The 23975-nt window shown below is 41.9% G+C and overlaps 1 protein-coding gene across 5 annotated transcripts in view; it reads left to right on the top strand.

The window, feature by feature from the left end:
• LOC149305798 (protein BANP-like) overlaps positions 1–23975 on the top strand; it is a 177127-nt gene that overhangs the window by 84445 nt on the left and 68707 nt on the right. For all 5 annotated transcript variants that reach the window (XR_016271701.1, XM_089476711.1, XM_089476709.1 and 2 more), the window contains 3 exons: positions 9160–9290; positions 14224–14286; positions 17146–17190. Coding sequence is in view for 4 of the 5 variants with exons in the window: in XM_089476711.1 (XP_089332837.1) it covers positions 9160–9290; positions 14224–14286; positions 17146–17190 (239 nt within the window). In the remaining variant the exon portion in view is untranslated. The remainder of the gene's footprint in view (positions 1–9159; positions 9291–14223; positions 14287–17145; positions 17191–23975) is intronic.

Below are 23975 nucleotides of genomic sequence, written 5' to 3' on the forward strand. Positions count from 1 at the left end.
AAACGTGTTCCTTGGAAACCCCAGGCAGTTTTTCTGCAATAACATTTGTTTCTGGGGGCAGCTCAAGTGACGCTTAGGATTGAACTGGGATCAAGATATTTTAGAGGAATACTCTCCCACCTCACCCCATGTTTTCTTTCTCTGTGGCTGAGATGCCGTCTGGATTGATCAGGTGGACTGTTCCAATTTCAAGAGGTAGCCACGTTAGTCTGTTGCCACAAAAGCAACACAGTCCTGTGGCAACTTGAAAACAAACACCCAAAAAACCCACAAAAATCTATGGATGCTGTCCATGAAAGCCTTCGACTTCATAAACACAGCGATGATTGCATGAGCTTTATTTAGCTCACTTCAAGAGAGCTGCAGCCCATGAAAGCTTATGCAGTTATACTTTTGTCTGCCTTCAAGGGGTTCTTTGTTGGACTGATTCACTTTTAGTTGCTGGGAGGACGTTGGCTGGAGTTAAGGCCACAGACTCAGGAGGAGGTTTGGATTGCTCAATGTGGTTTTATTTGTCCTGATTTTTTTGCAGCATGAAATGCATTGGGAGTTGTTCCTGGCATCTCCAGGGTCAGAGGCAATGCACCTTTAGTTCCTCTTCATTGTGTGTCTCTCTCTGTATGTGTGGAACCAGTAGGGGAGCATTATGTCCTTCTTACCCCATTTGTGGGCTTCCTAGGGGTTGCCCACATGGGTCAAATAAAGCATCTTCCCCCATTTTCCCAGCAAGCGGTCTGGATACCACAGGCGCAATCCTCTGTCCTGGTGCAAACTGTCTGTAGAGCATCCAACCAGTTCAGCACTGAACCCCAAGGTATGTCCCCCCCCCCCCATGATGTAAAATAAGGGCCCAAACAGACTGGCCAAAATAAAACTGCTTCGGGTCACTTTGGAGGTATGCTGTTTAAATGATGCATCCTAAGAGGCTGAAAGCCGTGCCAAAGCCATGCTCTAGTCTTAAGGACTAGAATGCAGGTTTGGTGCAGCTTCTGGCCTCTTAAGATATTTGTGTCATTTAAACGGTGTACTTCCAAAGTGAGCCAAAGCAGCTTTATTTTAACCTGTCTTTTCAGGCCCTAAGTCACCGTTTGCTTCAGATCTTCTGTTATAATCTACTTTATAGCAACACTAGCAGGTTGGTGAAATTGTTGCTGACTCTGTCCATGTGTTGTTTTAGGCTCAGCTTTTATCTTCTAGCCAACGAACTTGTCCTTCCGATGGACACGCAAGATAAGGGGAAAGTGGCTGAACATGGTTGCACGGCACTCACTTTCTGTGTCCAGTTTTGGTATGGAAAATCATAGTTGAAGCAAGCACATGTTTTGGAAATATCACACAGTCCCCAAGATGTGCTTGCGGGAGAACAAAGGATCTGGTAGCAATCCAATCCACAGAGCAGTTTTAAAAATCAAAATACATAAATGAAAGTAATAAATGAATATAGTTAGTCCAGCTCCCTTTTCTCTTCATGAGGTAGAGGGGAAACGGTTGGACTGGGCCCCAGCCAAATGGGGCTGCTGCCAGGATTTTAATTCTCTGCCATTCCTCCATTGTGTGGACCTGGCCTTGTGTACTCTTATGTTGAACTCTAAATTCTCTGCAGATCCTATTCTGTTGAGTGGTGGAAAGGAGGGTCAGCTTGAGTGTGTCCCAACTTGTGTAAAGGCATGATGGCAAAGCTCACGACAGAGACTGAATATCGGACTTGTAAGGTTTTTCAGTACCTGTGCCATGCTCTCCATGCCATTTCACTTAAAAGGGAGAGCCTTCAAGGTTGCCTCAAGACTTCTCTCTGGATATTTCCATTCAGGCCCTTCCCTATAGACCAAGGTGACCTATGGGCCAAGACCCCTTTTTTGAGAGATTTTCGGAGGCTAAGCCCCAAGGCTTAGAATCATAGAGTTGCAAGAAACCGTAAGGTCCATTTAGTCTAAATCCATTCTGCTGTTCAGGAACACAGAATCAAAGCACTCCTGATCAATGACTATCCAGCCGCTGTTTAAAATCCTTCAAAGAAGGAGACTCCATCACCTTCCAAGGCAGGTTATTCCACTATTGAATAGCTCTTATGGTCAGGAAATTCTTCCTAATATTTGGGTGGAATCTATTTTCCTGTAGCTTACATCCATGGCTCTGGGTCCTATTCTCTGGAGCAGCAGAAAACAAGCTTGTGCCCTCCTCAATATGACACCACTTCAAATATTTAAACAGGGCTAGCATATCACCTCTTAACTTTCTCTTCTCCAGGCTAAACATAACCAGCTCCATAAGTCTCTTCTCACAAGGCATGATTTCCAGACCTTCTATTTTAGTCACCCTCCTTTGGACACGCTCCAGCTTAACATCCTTTCTAAATTGTGGTGCCCAGAACTGGGTGCAGTATTCCAGGTGAGGCCTGACCAAAGCAGAATAGAGTGGCATTATTACTTCCCTTGATCTAGACACTATACTTTTATTGATGCAGCCCAGAATCCTATTGGCTTCTTTAGCTACAGTATCACACTGTTGACTCATGTTCAACTTGTGGTCTACTGGGACTCCTGGATCCCTTTCACATGGACAAAAGGCATGCTTGTTTGGATACCATGCCAAAACACTTGAAAAAGGTTAATCACTGCTCCTGGACATTAGCTTTAAAATGCTTCCCTGCAAAAAAGAAAACCTAGGAAATCAGATTTCATCCAAAATTGTGGTAACACAAGCCACCGTGATTGCAAAAATATAGCCCCTTGCTGTATGCAGTTGATGCATAAAGTTTATAAAGAGAACAAATAGTTCTGAATGACGCCTCCATACTTCTGGTCCTCATTGGAAGAGACTAGCCCCAGTTGGCAGCTACGATCCATGGAGCTGGAGTCAACAAAAGTTAATTTGGGCATTAAAAAAATTAAAAATAAAATGCCAGGTGCAAACAAAACAAAATGAAACAGCAATGTGTGAAGTAGGACACAACTTGCCTTGCCTGCGTTGCTGCTCTGGTTCTTTTCCTGCTCCTTTCCCACTGTCCCTGGATGTTAATTAAGGTTGTTCTCATTTAATTGACTGCTCAAGTTTACAACTGTCACAGGATTTACTAGTTTCTCGCAGTAACCAGAGCAGAGGGCCGGCTGGGCTTGGTGCTTTCCTTGCATTTTTAAAAAATTTGGCAGGCTCCCTCTCGAAAAACAAAAAGAAAGAGAAAGCTAAGTTGCCTCTTGTGCTCGAGGTATGGATTGCCGCGGTCTGGGCTGTGCTTCCCAGAACCAAGCTTCAGACTTGTTGCCCATGCGTCTGTTTTGGTTTCGTGTTTTTTCCTGACAAGGGTGGCAAGCCGGGCTGCTGGAACTGTTTTGACAGATTCCTGGTCCAAGAGCGGCTTTCATTTTTTAGAGAGAGAGAACATAAAAAACCAAGCTGGGAACAGAGCTGACTTGGACATGGCTTTGCTATTGCAGGCATTCCCAAAAAGCCACTACTTTTTAACCCCAGACTTGGAAACGTTACCTTTTTGGACTACGGCTCCCAGAATCCCTGTCCAGCATGGTCACTCAGTGTTTCTCCATATACTTTTAGCTGAGCTGCAATCTCCATCCCTTCCCAGGAGAAAATATGGAGAGACTTTTACACCACAAAAGGAAAGTGATAGTGGTGTAAGTCCCCATCTCTTGTTGCCTCTTGAGTCGGTTCTGAGCACACCTTTTTCTGAGCGCTGATAGATCTGGCACACTGGGTGCAATTTAGATGATCCATGGAGAAAAGCGGCTCACCCATCCAGCCTTTAGTGTGAGCACTGACTTTTATGTGTGCTGGAATTTTGCAAGTTCTTTGGCACGATTTTGCTCTGCTTCGTCCTTTAGATTGTTTGTTACATGCCCCTAAGTTTTACCCTCGACTTATCCACGGGTGATATCAAAATCCACAATTTAGGCCCTAAACCTTCCCTTGACTTATACATGAGGTCAGTTTCTGGTTGAGTATTACATAGTGTGTGTTCCCTGTAGCCAGGATGGAACAATGACAATTAAAGTGGTATCAGACTGGTGCAGTGTGGTCATGTTGAACTATGAAAGGATGGATTAGAGGGCATAGTAGCTGACTCTGTCTCCTGATTTAACAGAGAGGCAGAATTGTAAGAGAGGAGAAAAAAGTGGCATCCCAAAGTAGATGTGATGGTCAAGGGAAATGTACAAAGGTCAGTTCAGTGGTGGATCTTATAAAATTTCCTTCTTATAAAATATCCACATTGGTACAGGGAAATTGTCAGCTGCCACGCTCATTTTCTGCCAAAGACAACTAAATTACTTTAAGCACAAACCACCCTTTGGCCCGGAAAAACTGATTTACCCTGTTTGCTAAAAGATGACTTTGAACCAACATGAGGTTTGCCATTGTTTTAAAGAGGCTGATTAATGTCAGATGGCCCTTGGAAGGCAACTTCTAACCTTTAGATTTTTATGGGGTTCTAGCAGCTCCTCTGTAAACCTTCGAAGGATTAGGGCTAGATTATTTTAAGAGGCCATGAAGAGATGTAAAAATGGAAAAAGTGAGGTGGTGACAGCCAAGTGGTTTTGTCTGTTGGGTGAAAAATGTTCATGTTTTCACAGTTTTGAAAGTTGAAAAACACCGAGCTTTCGAAACCGTCGTGGATTGCTTTTGCCCGACCAATCTTTTCTGTCCCGTTTTCTACAAGAAGCTCTACTTTTAGGAAACAGTCTGGAGGAGTGGAACCTGTGTTTATGTAGGACATTTTTGCAAAGCGTTCAATAAAATTTACTAAATGGGTACCATGAAGGAGAAAGAAGACCTCCTTACCTTGATTTATATCTTGTACAGGCATATCATAGCAAACCCTCGGACAGCAAAACTCGCTTTTACAAATACTTTTTAAACTTATCCAGCCCCCTTTTCCTCCTTGCCCTCTGTCTAGCTAGAAGCTTTTTAGCCCTGCATTGGTGGGGATGGTGAAACCAAGCTGGAGAGACTTCCATTATTGGGTTGCTTTGTCTTGTATGCAATAAACAATGCAAAAAAAAAAAAATGAACCTGAGTTGAGAAAAAAGTGAGTTTTTCCATAGCTGATTCTACTGGAGATGTGTGTGCCTGCCTACAAGGTAAACAGCACCATCCCTTACTGAAAATGCATGAACAGCAAAACAAGGAGAAAAGGGAGAAATAGATAAGCTGGCCTCACCAGCTACCCTCAACCTTTAAAAGAAGATAGATCTGAAAGTTTGGTCGCCAAAATGGAAACGGAAAGAAAACTGGAGGACAATGAAAGACAAAGTCATCCCATTTGGAAGAAGCCTACAAGTGGCATAGAGAGGGTTCTTTATAAGAAGCCTGCAAGTGGCATAAAAGGTTTGAAACGTTTCGGTTTAGTTATGCAAGGCTTACCTGACCTCTCCTTCCCCTTCCTATCTAGGGCCGCAGCATTGCAACCAGATGCGGAAATTTCTGTTTATAAGCAAACTTGCTTCTCAGGAGATGTGGCTGTGAATACATAGCGTTTGTCTGAGTGTTATGTTTGCAGCCTTCCTCGATTCCCTGCTTTTTAACCCAGGGGATGTAAAAATAGGCTTTTAAACATCTGTAATAAAGCAGCTGGCCAGCGACAAATATGGGTCTCTGTGTGTTGTTCCATTACAAACAACTTTCAGCACCTCCGTAATGTGCTGTAGATCTTGTTCCTCAAGAGCATCCATAGATTAACAGGACATTTTGAGGGTCAGCAAGTAAACCTGTTGAGAGTATCTTTTCTCAGGAGCTCTGTTTGCCAGGAAATGGAAATGGAACACAGAACGAATTATATTTTTTGCTGAGAAAGTCTTCTTTTGTCTTGCTTTATGTATTTTTATTTTTATTTAGACCCATCTTGTCTCAAGGCTTGGAAGGAGCACATTAGGCGTAATGGAGTTACCTGTAACAAATTGCGCTCCTGCCGCGTAAAAAGGACATGATTAAATTACATTTCAAAAATGTAATCGGAGAAGCAGGAGCCATGTTGTTTTATTGGCCCCCAAAGCAATGTTTTCTAGTTATACTTTCACCAGGTCATTTTTAGGTGTGTTTTAATAGCAATTGTCCAAGTTGTATGTCATTTTGCTTTGGAAAGCAATGAGTGTCATAACGGACAAGGTAGTCTGGCATCCTTTCCATACAGTAACCCGTAAAGACAATGAAGTAGTTTTTCCACGATGCAATGAGTAATGGGACCTTTAAAGAGTAATTTTCCATGCTTTATCTTTAGCTCATCCCTGAGCATCAAGGTAAGGAATGAAGTCTTAACAATGGTATTCTCTAAGGACTTTTTCACACAGAGGAATGTATCACCATCCCGAAAGAAGAAGAAAGGGAGGAGGACAATCTGGAAATGCAAGAAATTATGTAGTAGATTATCACACGCACAGACGAACAGAGAAAGAGAAAGCAGTGCAAATGCAAATGAACTTATCACATTAGTACATACCTATCAGCTTCTTGATTTCGAATTAGCGTCTTTGCGCATGCTCAGGGAGGACAGGATCCCATGGCCAACAGTAATCCCATGGCTGAACTTGAGATGCATTTCATACAAACACAAATGCGAATTGACTGTGAACTCGCAGTGGAAAAGGATTTATAAATTCAATATTTTTCCAAATCCAGCTATTCCTGGGATGTCTCGCGATTGTGTTCGGATTGCCTTCCGTTTGCGTGTGACATCGATTGAAAATCTTTTGTGAAATTACCTGAAATACCTTGGATGACCCCAGATTAACATTTGGTTAACCTTCCAGTTTTCCCTGTGTGAGAAAGTCCTAAGTGAAGACAGACATGTGGATAAAACATGTATTTTTAAGAATACTATTTAGCTTTGATCTCTTTCCTAGCTAAAGAGGACAGCTTTGCATCAGTACTGTGGAGCACTATATCTCATATCTTTCCTTACGGTCCTAGGCTGCCTGCACCAACTCACTTGAACGCTTGTGCTTGACTTCAGACAGAGATGTGGGCTGCATCTACACTGTAGAATTCAATGCAGTTTAATATTGCTTTAACTGTCATGACTCAGTGCTGTGGAATTCGGAGATTTCTAGTTGTGCGAGATCATTTAGCCTTCTCTGTCAAAGAGCTCTGGTGTACACAACAAATGACAACTCCTAGGAGTCCAGCCGTGACAGTTAAAGTGGTGTCAGACTGCATTAATTCTGCAGAGTGGCAGCAGCTGCGGAGGCAGGAGTCCGTTCCCCGCTCTGGCTTTGATTCCAGTCCTCATGGCGAATATATTTTTGAGATCGTAACTATCAAAAAATATGAAGAAAAAGTGGATTTGTCATCAAAGCGTATTCTTCCAAGACTTAAGAGACACGGAGATCTCGCAGTCCCTTTTTCTTTTTGTGAAATTTGGGCTTGTGTTTATGTTTAAAAGCCCCTTTTAATGAAAATCCAGAATTTAATACGTCCCAGTAGGGCACTTTAAAGCATCTCATGCATCGCCTACAGGCTGCAGTCTCAAGCGTGCCTTCTCCCTCCATATTTGTTATGAAATAATTAGGCATTAAAATAATTGGGTACTTGGAAAACGGTAATAATTTAATGCGTGAGCCTCGTCTCTTTATGCTGTCATTTTGATCTGTTGTGAGTTGGCGCCTGCAGGGTCTGGGGAAGGGGAAAGGGAACATTTTGGGATTATGGATTTGAACCCATGGGCTGACCAGCTGCTGAGCTGAAGAGTGGATTTGAACCATTTGTTGGAAACATGAAGTCACAACTGGATGGACTCAAAGCAATCGGTGCGTTGAAAAAGTTGCTGGGGCAAGGCAATGAGGGGCGTGTGGGGATGGGATTATAAAACTTGCTTTCCAAATTGGAAACCGCACTAATTAATCTGGAACCATTTATAGGTTAATAAAACAGAGCTGGTGGAAATGAGTTACGTGAGCGTATTGGAAACTGCAGTCCATGCAGCTGGGCAGAAAGGTGCCGATATGTGCGCGCATATATATATATATATATATATATATATATATATATTCCTCCCTTGGAAATGTTTTCAGTTTTGTCAACTTAAAAAATATCGTTATAGTTTGATAATTTAAAAAAGCTGTATTTCAGGCCTCGCTCGCACTTTGGGCAGCAATTTGTTTGCAGGAAACCAGGGATCCATTGCATTTTGATGATACCCATTGAGGACTAATTGCAGCTTGTGAAGAAATCACCTTTTTATTTTACTTTTCAGCTCCTAGAATTCCCTTTCCAGCAGGGGATTCTCTAAAAAAGAAACTTCCAAGAGGTGGAAATAATGGATATCACCTTCCTCTGTGTGTAAAAAGGATGAAGGGAAGTAGAGCAGGGGAAAAAAAGAAATGTGGCAGCACTTTTAAGCCTTCCGTACTGCAGAATTAAAGCAGATTGAGACCACTTTAACTGCTGGGACCCTATTCTGCAAAATCCTGGGATTTGTAGTTTGGTGAGGCACCAGAGCTTTCTGACAAACCAGGCTGGATGCCCCACCAAACTACAAATCCCAGCATTCTGAAATTAAAGCAGTGTCAAACTGCTTTAAGTCTGCAATGTAGATGCTAGGCTGGACACTGGCTTGCTCTCCTTTCCACCATGAGCCAAAACCTTTTCTTTTAAAGCAGGTTTTTATATGTAAGTGTGACCAGGGAGATTTCTTATTGGGGTGCTGGTTTTTAATGGTTTTATACTTTTAGCTGAGGATATTTTTTAATGATCTTGTATTGGTCATTTGTTTTATTGATGTGATGTTTTTCATTCCGTTCTTATTTTGCTTTTGAAAAGTGTCTTTTGTCAGCCGCCTCGAATCCAATTTTGGGAGAAAGGTGGCATATAAAATTCTATTTTAAGATAGCAATTTTATATGTTTTTAATTGTACTTTTTTTTTAATATTGTAAACTGTTATGAGTCCCACTTTTGGGAAAGGGTGGGATGATGATGATGATGATGATGATGATGATGATGATGATGATGATGATACATAAAAGATTAACATATTTCATGCCATATTTTTTTCTCCTCCTCCCTTCCTCCTTTTTAAGCTACGAGAGGCTAATACAGCTACTTCTTTAAAAACCTCTTGTATGTGTTTTCCTGTAGTGTCTAATTCTTCTGCATGGCCACAAATAGTCTCTTAACAAATGATGCTGAGATTCTGGTGTGGTTTTGTGTCTTTCCAGAGAGTACTCAAAGTACGACATCAGCCCCGAATGAAATACAAGCCAGCCAGCCGCAAGCCCTTCACTACGCTTTGGCCAATGCGCAGCAAGTCCAGATCCACCAAATAGGAGAAGATGGCCAAGTCCAAGTAGTACGTACTCATTCTTTGCAGTCTCTTCTATTCTCCAAAGCAGCTTTCACTTTTGTCTGGTGGTAGTTCCAAAGCAACCTTGCCTTTGTTCCAAAACTATGATCCACTATGACTTTTTAAATCCTGTGCCTCTGTCTGGGGAAAACAGTTGTTTCTTGGTGCTGGGTGCATGTCATGGGTTACATGAATAACTGCATTAATTTAGTTGGGATGTATGAACTCACTTGCAAATGATTACTTAAGCTTTTGAGTTCTTCCATCGACATGGAGGACGCAGTCGTGGTGGGTTATGCATTTGCACCCCCCACCCAGCCCTTGCAATCTGGAAATCCATTTGTGATTCATTTATCCTCATTTTTTCCAAAGTGCGTTCTTATGTTTTTGGGTTTTTTTTTTTTTTTTTTGGTGACATCTGTTAGCTGAATTCCTTACATGTGTATCCATTTAAATTCATGTATATAAGCAAAGCTTATAAACACTGACATTAAATTCCCCCCCACCACCACCAAAAAAGAAAAAGTTTAAATAAAGTTAACACTTTGACCCCAAAACCCGCAAAAGGCAGGAAGTTTAAAAGTTAAGCACGACACTTCTGCCGTCACTTGGAGCGTTAATGGCAATGTGGGCCACGAAACGCTTGCGTTGGCTTCTCTGTCTTCATTTCATTTCATTAAATAAAGGGCAGTGTTGCGTGCAACCTAAACGTGTTTCCTAGGAGGGAATGCATTTGTTTGCTACTGATATTTTCAGAAGTTTCCAAATACAGTTGGCCCTCTGTATCCACAGAGTCAACTATCCACAGATAGAAAATATTCTATGTGTATATGTAAATGTATGTGTGTGTGTGTGTGTGTGTGTTGCAAATGTAAACATTGATATTGCTGTTTTATTTAAGGGACACCATTTCACTATGCCATTGCATATAATGGGACTTGAGCATCCATGGATTTTGGTGTCCATAGGGGTCCTGGAACCAAATCCCAGCAGATACCAAGGGTCCACTGTAACAACAACAACAACATGTATTTTTTTTAATTACATTTTTATTAATACATTCTAAAACAAAACATGACAACAAACAACAATGTATTTAATAGGACTTGACTATCCACAGATTTTGGTATCCATGGGGGCTCCTGGAACCAAATCCCAGTGGATACCAAGGGCCCATTGTAATGATGATGATGGTGGTCATCATCATCATTTTGGAATATTTGGAATATTTTCAATCCATGAATGCTTGAAGCCGTGGATAAAAAAATCCGTGGATATGGAGAGCCAACTATATATTAAAAACTCTATACAAACCTTACACAGTTTCCCTGCTTCTCCCCACTCCCTCCATTAAATCCACCCCATCATAGTTTTTCATTTTAGAGGTGGGTTGTCAAAGAAAACCCTGTGAAATTCATGGGGTTGCCAGAAGCTGACAGACGACTTGAAGGCACTTAAAGGTAGTCCCATACAGGTACAAGAAATGTTTAAATATTTGAAGGGATGTCATATTGAGGATGGAGCAAGCTTGTTTTCTGCTGCTGCAGAAACTAGGACATGCAGCAATGGATGCAAACTACAGGGAAAGAGATTCCACCTGACAGTAAGAGCTGTTTGACAATGGAAGACACTGCTTTAAAAAGTGGTGGAGTCTCCTTCTTTGGAGGCTTTTAAACAGAGGCTGGATGGCCATCTGTCGGAGGTGCTTTGATTGTGAGTTCCTGCATGGCAGAAGGGGGTTGGACTGGATCAAGGCCCTTGATGCATCTTCCAGTTCTGTGATTCAATGATTCTAAGAGCCAGCTTCTTCTCACTGTCTCTGTAAAACTTACTTGACTTGCAAACAGCTCATCAGATTTTTTACAAAACGCCCACGTTTTGAGCGCTTTCTGCCCCCCTGGAAGCCCAGTGAGAGTTTTAACATTGCGAAGAGAAGGAGATTCTAATCTCAACATGGATTGGATCTGTGGTCTAATTTTATATACAGTTCCTATTGTCGTTTTTGATACATTCAGCATGCCACTTTCCCCTATAAATAGAGCGTTTCCTTCCAAAGGAAATGAAACTGTTTGAAATAGAAGGATCTGTGTTGCTTTGAAATTCATGTGCGATTGTTGGTGCGTTGTAATATAAGGGAGGCCTTTGACGGGATTCCACATGGATATCTTTAATCTTGGTTTCATACACAGGCATATGAGAATGGACACAAAGGACTTTTAAAAAACAAAAGTAGCAGCCAGTTTGCCGGCAGGTAAAATCGCTCTTAGCAAAGGGCCAGTTAAGATGCACAAGGAAGTTTCTCTTGCTTTCTTTAATCAGTTTTCTCTCCTGCTGTTTTTCTTCCGCCTCTGCCTCCTCTTCTTCTTCCTGCTCTTCCTCTTCTGACTCTTCCTCCTCCTCTTTTCTTCCTCCTCCTCTTCCTCGTTTCCCACCTCCTCCTCCTTTTCTTCTTTGTCCTCCTTCTCCTTGTCTTCTTCCTTTTCTTCTCCTTTCCTCTCCTCCTCTTCTTCCCCTTAGAGTTTAATCGTAGAGACAAAATAATGGCCAGTTGATCTAGATAAAAAATTTGTCTCTAGTTGGAAGCATCCTAGAAATCATGGGGGAGGAATAATGCCATTGGTGCTGGAGTGGCTAAATGGAGATGGGAAGGAGTATAATTCAGAGCATGGAGAAGATAGCAACATAGGAAGGTGTCACAGATCCTCGGTCCATCTAGACCAGTACTATCTTAGATTCATAGAGTTGGAAGAGACCCAAAGGGCCATCCAGTCCAGCCCCTTCTGCCATGCAGGAAATCACAATTAAAGCACCTCCGACAGATGGCCATCCAGCCTCTGTTTAAAGACCTCCAAAGAAGGCAGCTCCACCACTCTCCAAGGCAGTGTCTTACTGTCAGGAAGTTCTTCCTAATGTTTAGGTAGAATCACTTTTTGTGTAATTTATATCTATTGCTCTGTGTTCCAGTCTCCGGAGCACCAGAAAACAAGCTTGCTCCATCTACAATATAACACTCTTTCAAATATTGAAACAGGGCTATCATATCACCTTTTAACTGTCACTTCTCCAGGATAAACCTACCCAGCTCCCTAAGTCTCTCCTCAGAGGGCTTTATGATTTCCAGACCCTTCACCATTTTGGTTGTCCTCCTCTGGACATGCTCCAGCTTCTCAACATCCATTTTGAATTGTGCACAGAATTCTTCGCCTTCCTCTTCTCTTTTGTCCTCCTCCTCCTCCTCCTTTCTCTCTCTTTTAAAACCAAGCATTATACACTACTTCATTCCTCTTCCCTGGTTGTTGTACAGGTATAGTTTTGTGTGTGTGTGTGTGTGTGTGTATCTTGAAAAAGCTCTTCAGGCTGAATTCTCTGCCATTGTCAACTGGCACAGCTTCAGTAGAGAGCGATTGGCAGACTGCCTTTCCACCTCATTGGAAACTTTGTCCTTTAGCGGGGGATAGTTGTTCCACTGGAGTTGAAATTGAGAGCAAAGAGCATAGACAATTCATCTCACAAGTGCCGCATCTATAGTAGTATACCGTATGACATGTCTGTGCTTAGTAGTGATACAATTTTTGCAGGATAGGGCTGAAAATACAAAATGCGACACAATTCCTGTGAACAAATTTTGCCAAGAAAACTCCACGATAGGTTTGTGTTAGGGTTTCCGTAAATTGGGAATGACTTCAAACCGCATAGCACATGCACAGACACACATACAACACTTCTAGTGCTACAGCTCAAAAGGTTTTGGATATTGGATAATGGAGTACTTCTGATTTTGGAATACTCAACCTGTGTCTGAAAGACTGCGTCTCTCTCTATGAGACTACCTGAGTTTTACGATCTTCAGGGCAGGGCTTTCTTTCGATCTTACTACTTTCAGAAGTACACAAGCAGTGCAACGAGTGTGTGGGTTCTTAACATGTAAGAGGTTTTAATATGTTTTTATCTGGCCTAAATTAACATTTTTAAGTGGATGGTTGTTGATTGCTTTTTCAGTTTCTGTATTACAAGTTGGCTATAATGTTTTAAGGCACTGTTTTAAGGTTTTAACACACAAGCTGCTTTGGGTCTCGTATGAGAGAAAAGGGAGATATAAAATAAGTAAGACACACATGCGTATGGGCATTGGTTCAACTTGAATGCATTTCTCCCTAGGTGAAAATACGTCACAGGACCTCTCCTGTTTGTCACCATCCTTTTCAGTTTATGGTAGTTAGTTAGTTAGATAGTTAGCTAGATCTCTGTAAATGTCCAGCAAATGTCCAGCAGTCTTTAATCGCAGCTCTGTTTTAGGTTTACTGGTTGGCTGGAGGGAGTTCTTTATGTAGAGGCATCTTTATGAAATGAGGATTTTGTAGGTCTTCAGCCTTGAAGTGCATTACTGGGGGAGAGAACCAGATCGGTTCTTGTGCTGAAAAATCCACTGAAGGTCTTATTTTGATACAGGATGAGTGTATGTTAGGAAGCTTGTCCCATAGATCACATCCTGGGAAGGGTCAGGAGCTTACTCTTGATCTTGGAGAGGGTTCCTCAGGGCTTTGTTAAAGAGTTTGACCCTGCAATTTTTAACTGAGTTGTGCTCCGGTTGATGGTTTCCAGGCTGTGCGTCAAGAGACCAGTTGTAATACTCTACAAGTATTTTAATCATGCTTTTCTTGTTACCACCAGAGTCAGAAAATCCCTCGATACCAAGAACAGGGCAGGAGGAGGAGGTTTGGATAAGTGAGCCATATACCTCCCAGGATTCAATACACTTTAAAAAAAGGAATTACATCAGAATATAGGTGCAGCGAGTATTCTGAAACATGAGTCCTGTTGACTTCTTGTTTCTGGTTTTTAAACTGCTGAGTCAAACTGCATTGAGCTTATTTTATGCCTCTGGTTTTGACCGATGTGTCTTATGTTTTTTTCTCTCCCTTCCCTTTCAATCCCACAGGGTCACCTTCACATTGCGCAGGTGCCGCAAGGCGAGCAAGTCCAGATCACGCAAGACAGCGAGGTGAGCTTAAAACAGACTGGGCAAAACCTAATGGAGATGTGAAGACATGCATCGTTGAATGAAATGGAAGATGTTTAGGAGCCAGAGTCCTGTAGCTTCAGTTCAGTTATTCTGATTTTAAGGGAAAGTTTAGACTTAATTTGCTCTCAAACCCACTGAGTTTCCTCTTTTTCCTTGTTCCCATGTAGCAGATAGACTAAGGACCATGTCCAATGTTACCGTCTCATGTATGCCAATATACATTTCTTTTTATATATATATTATAGTGAGAGAGCCAGCATGGTGTAATGGTTTGAGCATTGGACTGAGGCTGCATCTGCACTGCAAAAGTCCTGCAGTTTGACACTGCTGTGGCTCAATGCTATGGAATTATGGAATTTGTAATTTGTTGTGGCACCCAAAGCTGACAGAGAAGGTTAAATATCTCACAAAACTACAAATCCCAGAATCCTATCGCATTGCACTGTGGCAGTTAAAACGGTGTCAAACCTCATTATTTCTGTGGTGCAGATGCAGCCCATGCATCTGGAGACCAGGGTTCGAATCTCCATTCAGCCATAGAAACCCACTGGGTGACCTTGGGAAAGTCACACACTCTCAGCTTCAGAGGGAGGTGAAGGCGCACCCCAGTGAACAAATCTTGCTAAGAAAACCCCATGATAGGTTCGGCTTAGCGCTGCCATAATTTGGAAATGACTTGAACGCACACAGCAACAACTATAATTTATAGTGAGCAGTCATGTTGGGGTTTCTCTTCTCTGGTTTTTATTCAGCAACATCAGTTATTTTGGCTTAAAGGTGGGGGGGAATCAATGCATAACCTCTGAAGATGTAAGATGTAGGAGTTTGAAAATCAGATTGATGTTGTGGGGGAGCTAATGACACTTGACTAGAGACTGGAAAACATACAGTTTCGTACTTTCAGCTTTCAGAATTATGTCCAATCAGCCTGTCCATGGGAGGGATGCTGGAAGTGATGGTCTAAAAGAGGACCTTTTGCAAACCCTAAGCATTTCGTGTGGCGTCAAAGCAACTCCAGTGAGGTTTGGCCTCTTGAGATGCTAACGAAATAAAGGAAGAATCTGTTTTTGCACGCCCATATGACTTCAGAGGGAGTAACCTTGGACATGAAGGAAAGCAGGATCAGGTCCATCTTTCATCTGTATGGATAGAAAACATCTGGTTTTGAATTGGTTCCAGTTTATGCTCCTTTGGAAGAAAGTGGATAGCTGCTGACAGGAGAAAGAGCATCAAAAGCGATGAAAGCTGGCTTTCTCCGCTCTTGGAGGGAGACTCATTTTGCCTCTTGTATGTGAACAATCTATGGAAAGTTACCTTTCCTGCCCTTCCCTCCATTCAGCCAGTTTCTAAGGGCTTAATTGCAAAAATAGAAATTTCTTCCTGTGCTTTATTTCTTCTTTTATGTTTCTAGACTCAGAGGCTTCTCCAAAATCAGCTACGGCATTCACAATCTTTTGCAACGGATGCCTTTTGTGGTTTCCATAATGAAGCCCTTGTCTGCCTGTGGCACAGGGTTTTTCGATAAAAGAAAAGAAATGGCGGCTAGGAAAAATGACAGCACCGATTGAGGAGACATTGGGAAAGTCACATACTGTGCCAACCAAAGCCTTACCTTGTTGCTCTACTAATTTTTGTAATGTTGATTTAAGATATGTCTGTAGATTTGTACTGTACCTCAGAGCAAGGAAGTGAAAGGTGCTGTGGTTTAAAAATTGAGAAGCAAGAGAGCTGCTTTATTTACCAGTTAGCAAATTCTAAAACATTACTCCAATGGGGAAAGGATGCTATTGGGCTCTATCCCCCTTTTTCTCTTCTCACCAAGGTTGTTGTGCGAAGGAAGCAAGGAGGAACTCCTTGGAAGAAAGGCAGGATATACACGTTGTCGTCATTGTGTGCTTTCGATTTATTTCTGATTTATAGCAACCCTAAGATGAACCTATCACGGGATTGTCTTGGCGAGATTTCTCCATCGTTGCTTTCCTCTGAGGCTGAGAGAGTGTGATTTTCACAAGGCCATGGTTTCCATGGCTGAGGGAGAATTTGAACCTTAGTCTGCCACTGTCCTAGTCTAGTACACAAAAGACTGCACCGCACTGATGACAAGTGAACAAAACCAGTAAATGCAATTGTGCATGAAATAGACTTTGTCTTCCAGAGAACCTATGGCAAGCCTTGTGTCAACTTTACACAGCATAAGTCCAGAGTTAACTGTGTGGGGTAGTTTACAAGATTTAGCAAGCTGGGAATCCCAAACCAGCAAGAAAGTTTCTAGTTCTTATCTGTGCACAGTGAAGTTTGAAATGATAAGAAAACTGGCTACAGAATTCAGACCAGCCAAAAGCTGGTGCCGAGGAGTACAGACCATTTTGGGATGTGCAGATACGCTTGCCAATAGCAGTTTGTAATGGAATGGTAAAATGGTGTGTGTTTTGGGAAGAGAAGGTCTGAGATGGAATCAGGGCCCATCTGAGCAAAGAGGAGGGGAGAAAGATAAGAAGTTAAAATAACATTTTAAAGCTTTAGTAAGCTTGATATAAACTCAGTAAACAAATAGAGAGAGGGAGGGAAAGCAGTCACAATTACCTATTCGATTAGATTGTATCCTTCTAGGTATACTCTGGATTTACTTACAGTGTGGAGTATGCTTAAAGCAAATGCTAGGTTTCCCATTCATATTCAGAAGATTAAAAAAATGTCTCTCTGTGTCGGAGACTACCTAACAGCAAGTGAATTTTATTGTGGAAGGATATTAAGATATTATTGTGGAAGAGTCCAGACATACATCCCTTTGTGGAGTTCATCCTGACATTAAACACACATTTTTATTTTATTTTACAGGGTAACTTGCAGATCCACCAGGTTCACGTCGGACAAGATGGACAGGTAGGGATGCAGCTCTTAGGTTCCAGTTGTCTGCTCTTAGGAAGCACAAGCTGTCTGCACACTCAGAAGACTGGGCAGAATATTATGTTTTCTCTTTCAGTGTTTTTAATGTAAGCAGATGTGTAAGTTAAGCCAATGTGTAGCAAATGTGGCCTATCTGACATCCTTGTGTGCGTTTACATTAAGCTTCCCTGAATTTTGGCTCCCTTGTCGTTGAGCTAAATGGGAAGGATGTTCCTCTTTTCTTATCATTGGCTGTTAGCATGGCCAGATGTGGTCAACAAACTTTGCAGACATGGGGATGTGTGATGCGAAGATGATAACAGTCACTTGACTTAATCCTCATTGTGAGAATGGGAAGCTTTCGACATCTGCTTTAAATTTAACCCAGCAACTGCAAACTATGTTTTTGGTTGCATTCTCTGGAGAGCTAGCTAGGGTTACTGATCATGGGGCACTCTGCACATGCTGAAGGAAGTCTTTTCTTAAAGCTTTCTGTGTTCCAGGTCAGAACCTTAATATTGGAACACAGGTTTTGCATTTATTCTCTGATCCCCCATCCCCCTGGTGCGTGTGTGTCTTTTAACTTCCAGTTATTGGGGAAATAATGGACCAAAGTGTTAACATACTCTCACATTACTACCAGGGGCTTGTCTTAAGATCACATAAAGCGCAAGGCAGAGTACTTCCAGGCTACTGGCGAGTCCTACCTATAAAATACCGTTCCTCTGGGTTTCCCAAATGTCGGCTTGCCTTAATAGCTTGCAGCTTCAGTGTCTCTTGCAATATGTCACCCGCTGTGTGTCTTCCTCCCCTGTTCTTCCCCTCCTTCTACCCTTTTGGATATTTTTTTTGTCCTGGTAGTTGCATTGGATTTAGGTCTTGTTTTTCTGGCATGATAGTCCATGGAACCGACAAAATCCTGCCAAAAAGAACGCTCTCTCTTTCTCTCTCTACCTCCACATGTGTTCTATTAGCTTGACGTTTCATATTTCAGTGCATGTTTAATAGAAATACCAAACTGCAGAAATAATTAGGCATTCTATTTTAACTAATGGGCTGTACGCAAGGCCTCAGAACAATGGGAGGGTTTAGTTCTTGGCAGCGGGGGCAGATTCCCAGAGGTTTCCTTATTGTCTGTCTTTGCTCTCCTCCGATCCCCAGCTACGTACTCTTCCTCCCACTCCCAGCTCTTTATCCTGATGGTGAACTTCAGGGAGTGCCTGGTCCTGACAGGTATGGGATGGATCCAACGTTAGACCCATGGAGCTTAGGGGGAGATCAGCGCTAGCTGTGAGAAAGGAGAGTTCACATCCTGTTCGTCAACACCTATCTCTCATTTTCTCTGCTGTCTCCTTTGTGCACCACAGCATCACCCCTCCACTTTTAATACGGAAAGCGTTTAAATGCGAACGTTTTTTTTTTAAAAAAAAATAGCATCTGGATCGAGTATTTTTATTTTTATTTTCCAGCCTTCTGCAACCGTAGGCTCAAATTCTGACTTTCCAGAAGCCGTAAATGACATGCTGTGAACACAGAGGATAAAGGGAAACCTGGTTCTGCTCCTGAGGTTTTTGCTCTCAGGATCACACACACAGCAATAGCAATAGCATTTACATCTCTATACCGCTTATCAGTGAACTCAGCACTCTCTAAGCAGTTTATAATCTGGAACCCAATTGCCCCCCCCCCCCCCAACAAGCTGGGTACATTTCACAAGGCATTGTAGGGCGAGGGGTAACTTTGTTCTCCCTATCCAAATCCCGGTCTGTTGCAAAGACAGGTGTTGGTTGTGCCGAAAGAAGAACTGTACGACTTCTTTCCCACTTTCTTATTTTAATGAAGAAGCAACACGTCCCCTTCCTTGACATGGCCCCTGGTTTGTTTCTGTGGATTGGGTGACATTTGGGGCCTCCCTGCCTTGTAACAGAGCTGGATTGATTTCATCTGTTCCCAGTGTGTTCTGCCCATAGAGTGCTGGATGCGGCTTCAGTGCAGAGGAGCGTGTGTGTGTCCCAGTGACCTCACAGCCCTGTTTGGAACGAACCACTGGAACATCTGCCGGAGGACAATCTGTACATCTTAGGGGAAGACAAAAGACGGAGGGGAGAACCCTCCTCCTTGCAAGGATATCTTAATATCTCTGCCAGTCGCTGCGGAATGCATTTGAGACATTATTTATTTCTGATTAGCTCATGCCAAGAGGCAGGTGCACTTGGTTACTTCTCATGGGAAAGTCTCAAAGCTATCTTCATTTTAATATTAGTGTTTCATGCTCTTTGTCCTTTTTCTACTCTAAATTATACTGTTTGCACCTAATAATTTTTTTACGGATTGATTGATTGATTGATTGATTGGAGTCTGGTTGCAAACCAGTATGATCCATAACACCATGTTGCATTTGCTAGAAATAAAAATCTTTCATTGAACCTTGCACTGATTGGCTGAACTATAAGACCAAAAAAGCTTGATATCAGTAGTAAAACAGCTAAATCTTCTAACTCTGGTTAAAAAAGAATGAAAAAGCCATTCAGCTTTCATTTTTTTTTCTCGCTGAAATAACAACCCAAGTTTAAATATATGTTTTTTTTGTTTGTTTATTCACTTGTATCTGACTTCCAGGATTAAATACAATGTCCCAACAGGAATAAAAAAAGGCTTCTTTGATTTATGTCACATAGGGACCTCATGGCAGAGTTAATCGGCGCATAAAAAATCCTAGCTGTTGCATCCTGTGTTTACACTGTTCCTTCTTAATTCACAGAACTCTACTCCACCCCAAATTTCTGAAATGAATTATGTGCACCAAAATGGGAATGTTTGTGCACTTTTTCTACTTAAAGAAGTAATTGTGACCTCCTCTTCTTATGTTCCTCTGAGACATTAAAAAGCATATACTGATTTTCAGAAAGTTACATTGCTTAAAAGCTTTTGGCACTTTGCACTTTTTAAACTTTATAAATCATAAATGATTCTTTAAGTAGGAAGACACTTGTGGTGAGTGATCGGAATGAAGCAGCTGTATATAAATGATGGTTGGTTCCAGTGGACAAAAATTAAGGTAACAAATGACCAGTCAGGCAGTTTAGGTAAAAACTATGCCTGCCCCCTTTCTCCTCCCCCAAGAACAAGCTCCGTCTTTACAACTCCCATATAAAATCTGGCTTCTACTGGACACAGATATGCATCCTTCCTCAGAATGGGAAAGCAATCTGTATACTGAGGGTCCAGGTCACCTCTTTCATTGCCAGCTCTGCAGAGGGCTAGCAAATATTTTTAATTCTTAGGTGCCAACCATAAATCCCTGCTTAGCTTCCAAGGTCAGACAATATCTCAGAACTTCAGGGATTTTAGGCTTCCACCTTACTGATCATGTCTCCCTTTTCCAGTGAGTGAAGCCATCTCGTCAGATGCCAAAAGTACAACAGCCCCGGTTTAGTCATTTTGATTTCTAGGGAGATTTCAGGATTGGTTTGCTCTCCAACCCATTTGTTTGTCTTTCGGTGCTAAATTTGGTCTCCACAGATTCCGTGGTATTTGGCATCCAGAGGATTCTCTGCCAGCACCTTATTTGAAACATTGACAGAGGTCCTATATGTACACATATCACATTGCGCCATCTCAGCAGTTGCATCTCTTATTGCTAGTCTCCCAACTTACCTTGTAAGTGACACATCCCCCCTCCCCAATTCTGGCATGACCATTTCTATGGGGGAGGGGGGGCGCTATGTAGGGACACGTCTGACTATTTTCCAGTAGTGAGATGCACTACTTTTCCATCCGCAGAGACCTCTGGGTGTCCTTGGGGATACTGTGCAAATGACCTCCTTCCAGTGTTTCCAGCAACAGTCAAATGGCTAAACACATCATTGCTGCTTTGAGAGCCTTTGTAGCCGAAGAGCAGAATTTAAATATGCTAAATAAATAAAAATAAATAAATAGCAACATGGCAATGGCCAGAGAGGGAGGGCATTCGCTGCATTTTAGGAACATTTTTGTGAAAAGATTTTGGTCCCTGACAATTGGGACAGAATTCCAACCTTCATAATGTCCAGAAAACTAAGCACTGAGGACATACATTTGTTTTACACATTGTAATTTATGGACAGCAACTTTTTCCTTTTCCTGTCCACTTTCTTTCACAGCCATACATAAAAGCTGGAAATAATATGGCATGCATGATTTGATAGGCTCTGAGTATTGCTCCACAAATAATGCAAAACCCCTTTTGTACCCAGACACCTTTGATAAGCTGGCAACCAGAGACGAGCCTATTTTAGTTACAGTATATGTTTTTGTTTATGTTTTTGATGTCTGTATGTTAGCATTTTAGACCATCTGCTGATTTCAAAATTGGAAACTTGCAGAAATTTACCTCTTGTATGGATTCATTTCTAAAACTTGCTCTCATGCTTTCTTAATGAGGGTGTTCAGAAAAAACGAAACTCGATGCATAAGCAAGTAGCGAGATTGTTAAGAAAAGTAATGTTGCTCAACTTCCATGCCTAATGGATGTTTTAATTCCCTCTTCTCAATAACACAAGTCTGGTTGCTTGCCAGGACAGAGGTAGGCGAGTGCCTTCAATCTATGCCAGTTCAATAATATTTATTTTGTAAGTTATATCTTGACACCCATTCTGGGTAATAAATGTTTATTGTAGCCTAGGAATGTAAGAACGTTCCTTGCCTTTTGTCATCGGTGCCAAAGTTCTTTAGTGTCGTAGGAACGCTACGAATCTCCCATGGACCTCTCGCTCTTCCTTGTGTGTGTGACCGACAGAGGGCACTGCTGGTAAAATCTTGGTTGGACCTTTCCCAAAAAGTCTGGCAATTCGAATGGCAGATCCTGCTCATCTCCTGCATCCCTTTTGTAAGCGAACATCCATTATGAGCACACAGATATTCAGAAGGTAGCAGTCCCAGGTGTCTTCCGGACGGAGACTCTTTTCTGCCTTTTGTGTCTCCAAAGCTTTCAACTTCTGCAGCAGCTGGACTGGAGAAGGCTGTGTTCCTATTTGAACACATCTGCTTTGAATAACCAAGGCAGAGAAACAAACAAGATTGTTAGGAGGAAAAACAACAAAAACGAAGAAATGAAAGTGCTGCAGCTGGAAGTTAGAAACGGTTAGCACTCTTCTCGAATTAAAGAACAGTGAGCATTGCAATGGACAGTTCGTTGATGAACTACGGCAAACGGGTCTTAATGGATTTGCCCTTGTTTTCAGGAATTAAAATATGATTTGGAAAGGAAGGACACTAAAAGGAGCCTGTGGAGGTTTAGCAGACAGCATCCTTTTCACTTGGAAGGCTCTGAAGTTCTTATTCTCGAAGACAGTTGGTGCAAAAAGCAAACCTGACTGGCTTTAGTTTTGCCCAGTTTAGGGAGCTATCTTCTTCTTTCATTCTTGAGATGCAGTTATTTTTGTACCATCATCTCCTTTTGGCATGTACATGTTGGAACCTAGAATTTTGCATGATTTCACTGCATAGTTGGTAATCCAAGTTTAGAAGGGCTGGGGAATGTTTCATATAAAATTTTGCATGTAGGCATATAAGTGAAAGAGAGAGTAGTTGGTTTAGTTGTTTGAGTGTTGGACTAGGACTCCAGGAGACCAAATTTCGAACCCCCAGTTAGCCATGGAAAGCCATTGGGCAAGTCACAATCTCTCAGCCTTAGAAGTAGGCTATGGCAAACCGTCTTGGTACAAATCTGGCCTTATGGTCAGCCTAAGCTGGAAACGACTTGAAGGCACACAACACACATATGGCAAAGATAATCCTGAATATCTGTGCAGTCCCTTTTCTTACTCAAATGTTTGTGGTAATCATTGTAGAAATAGCAGGCTGCTCTTAGCACCAACATTTTACAAGCTTTTAAAGCCATTTATAAAGCTCCCTAGCCGTTTCCATTTTAGAACAAAAATAAAACTGTAGTTGTGCTTCAGTAACAAAAAGTTCATCTGCATTTTTGTCTTTTTCTTTTAAAAAAAATATCAGTTTTGGGAGGCTTCTCAAATGTGGAGATTTCTGCCCAGTAAGGGCTTAATTTATTTATTTTTACTCTTTTACACTCTATTTATCATACCAGGCCAAGCAGTGAAAGCACCATCTTCCCCCTCAGTTATTGCTTTGGAAGAACAGCTCTGGGTGCCGTATAATGGCTTGTGATATTAAGTTGAATGTAAAATGTCAACTACAGGTTATAAAACTTGATGGCTGTGCTGGAAAATTCTTCAGTCTTTAATGGAAAGGGTGAATGAGTGATGATTGTAGATTCCAACACAAGAAAGTGACTGACACTTTAATAAATTAGGACAGATCCTAGTGTTGGAGGGCAGTTAAGCAGCCAGGCACACCTTCAGAAATATGCAACCAGATTTGGGCTGCTCTTCAGTTTGGAGTGGAAATTCCTAAGTGTGTTGAATATGGAGGCTGTGAAAACAGGCCTTTGTTGGTAAAATTTGTTCAGAGGGGGCTTGACAGTGCCTTCCTCTGAGGCTGAGAGAGTGTAACTTGCCCAAAGTCACCTAGTGGTTTTCTGTGGTCAACGGGGGATTTGAGCCCTGGTGTCGTCATCATCTTCATCAATCATCTATTTATATAGTGTCATCACTGTACATGGTGCTTTACAAGTAGAATCAGCCCTCTGTATCCACAGATTCCCTGTCCATAGATTCAACCATCCATGGTTGGTGTGTGTGTGTGTGTGTGTGTGTGTGTGTGTTCCTGAAAGCAAACTTGATTTTGTAATTTTACATAAGGGGCACCATTCCTATGTCATTGCA

The sequence above is a fragment of the Sceloporus occidentalis genome, unplaced genomic scaffold, assembly GCF_023333645.1.
Source record: "Sceloporus occidentalis isolate IW3139 unplaced genomic scaffold, rSceOcc1.0.p SCAF_10, whole genome shotgun sequence".
Classification (NCBI taxonomy): Eukaryota; Metazoa; Chordata; class Lepidosauria; order Squamata; family Phrynosomatidae; genus Sceloporus; species Sceloporus occidentalis.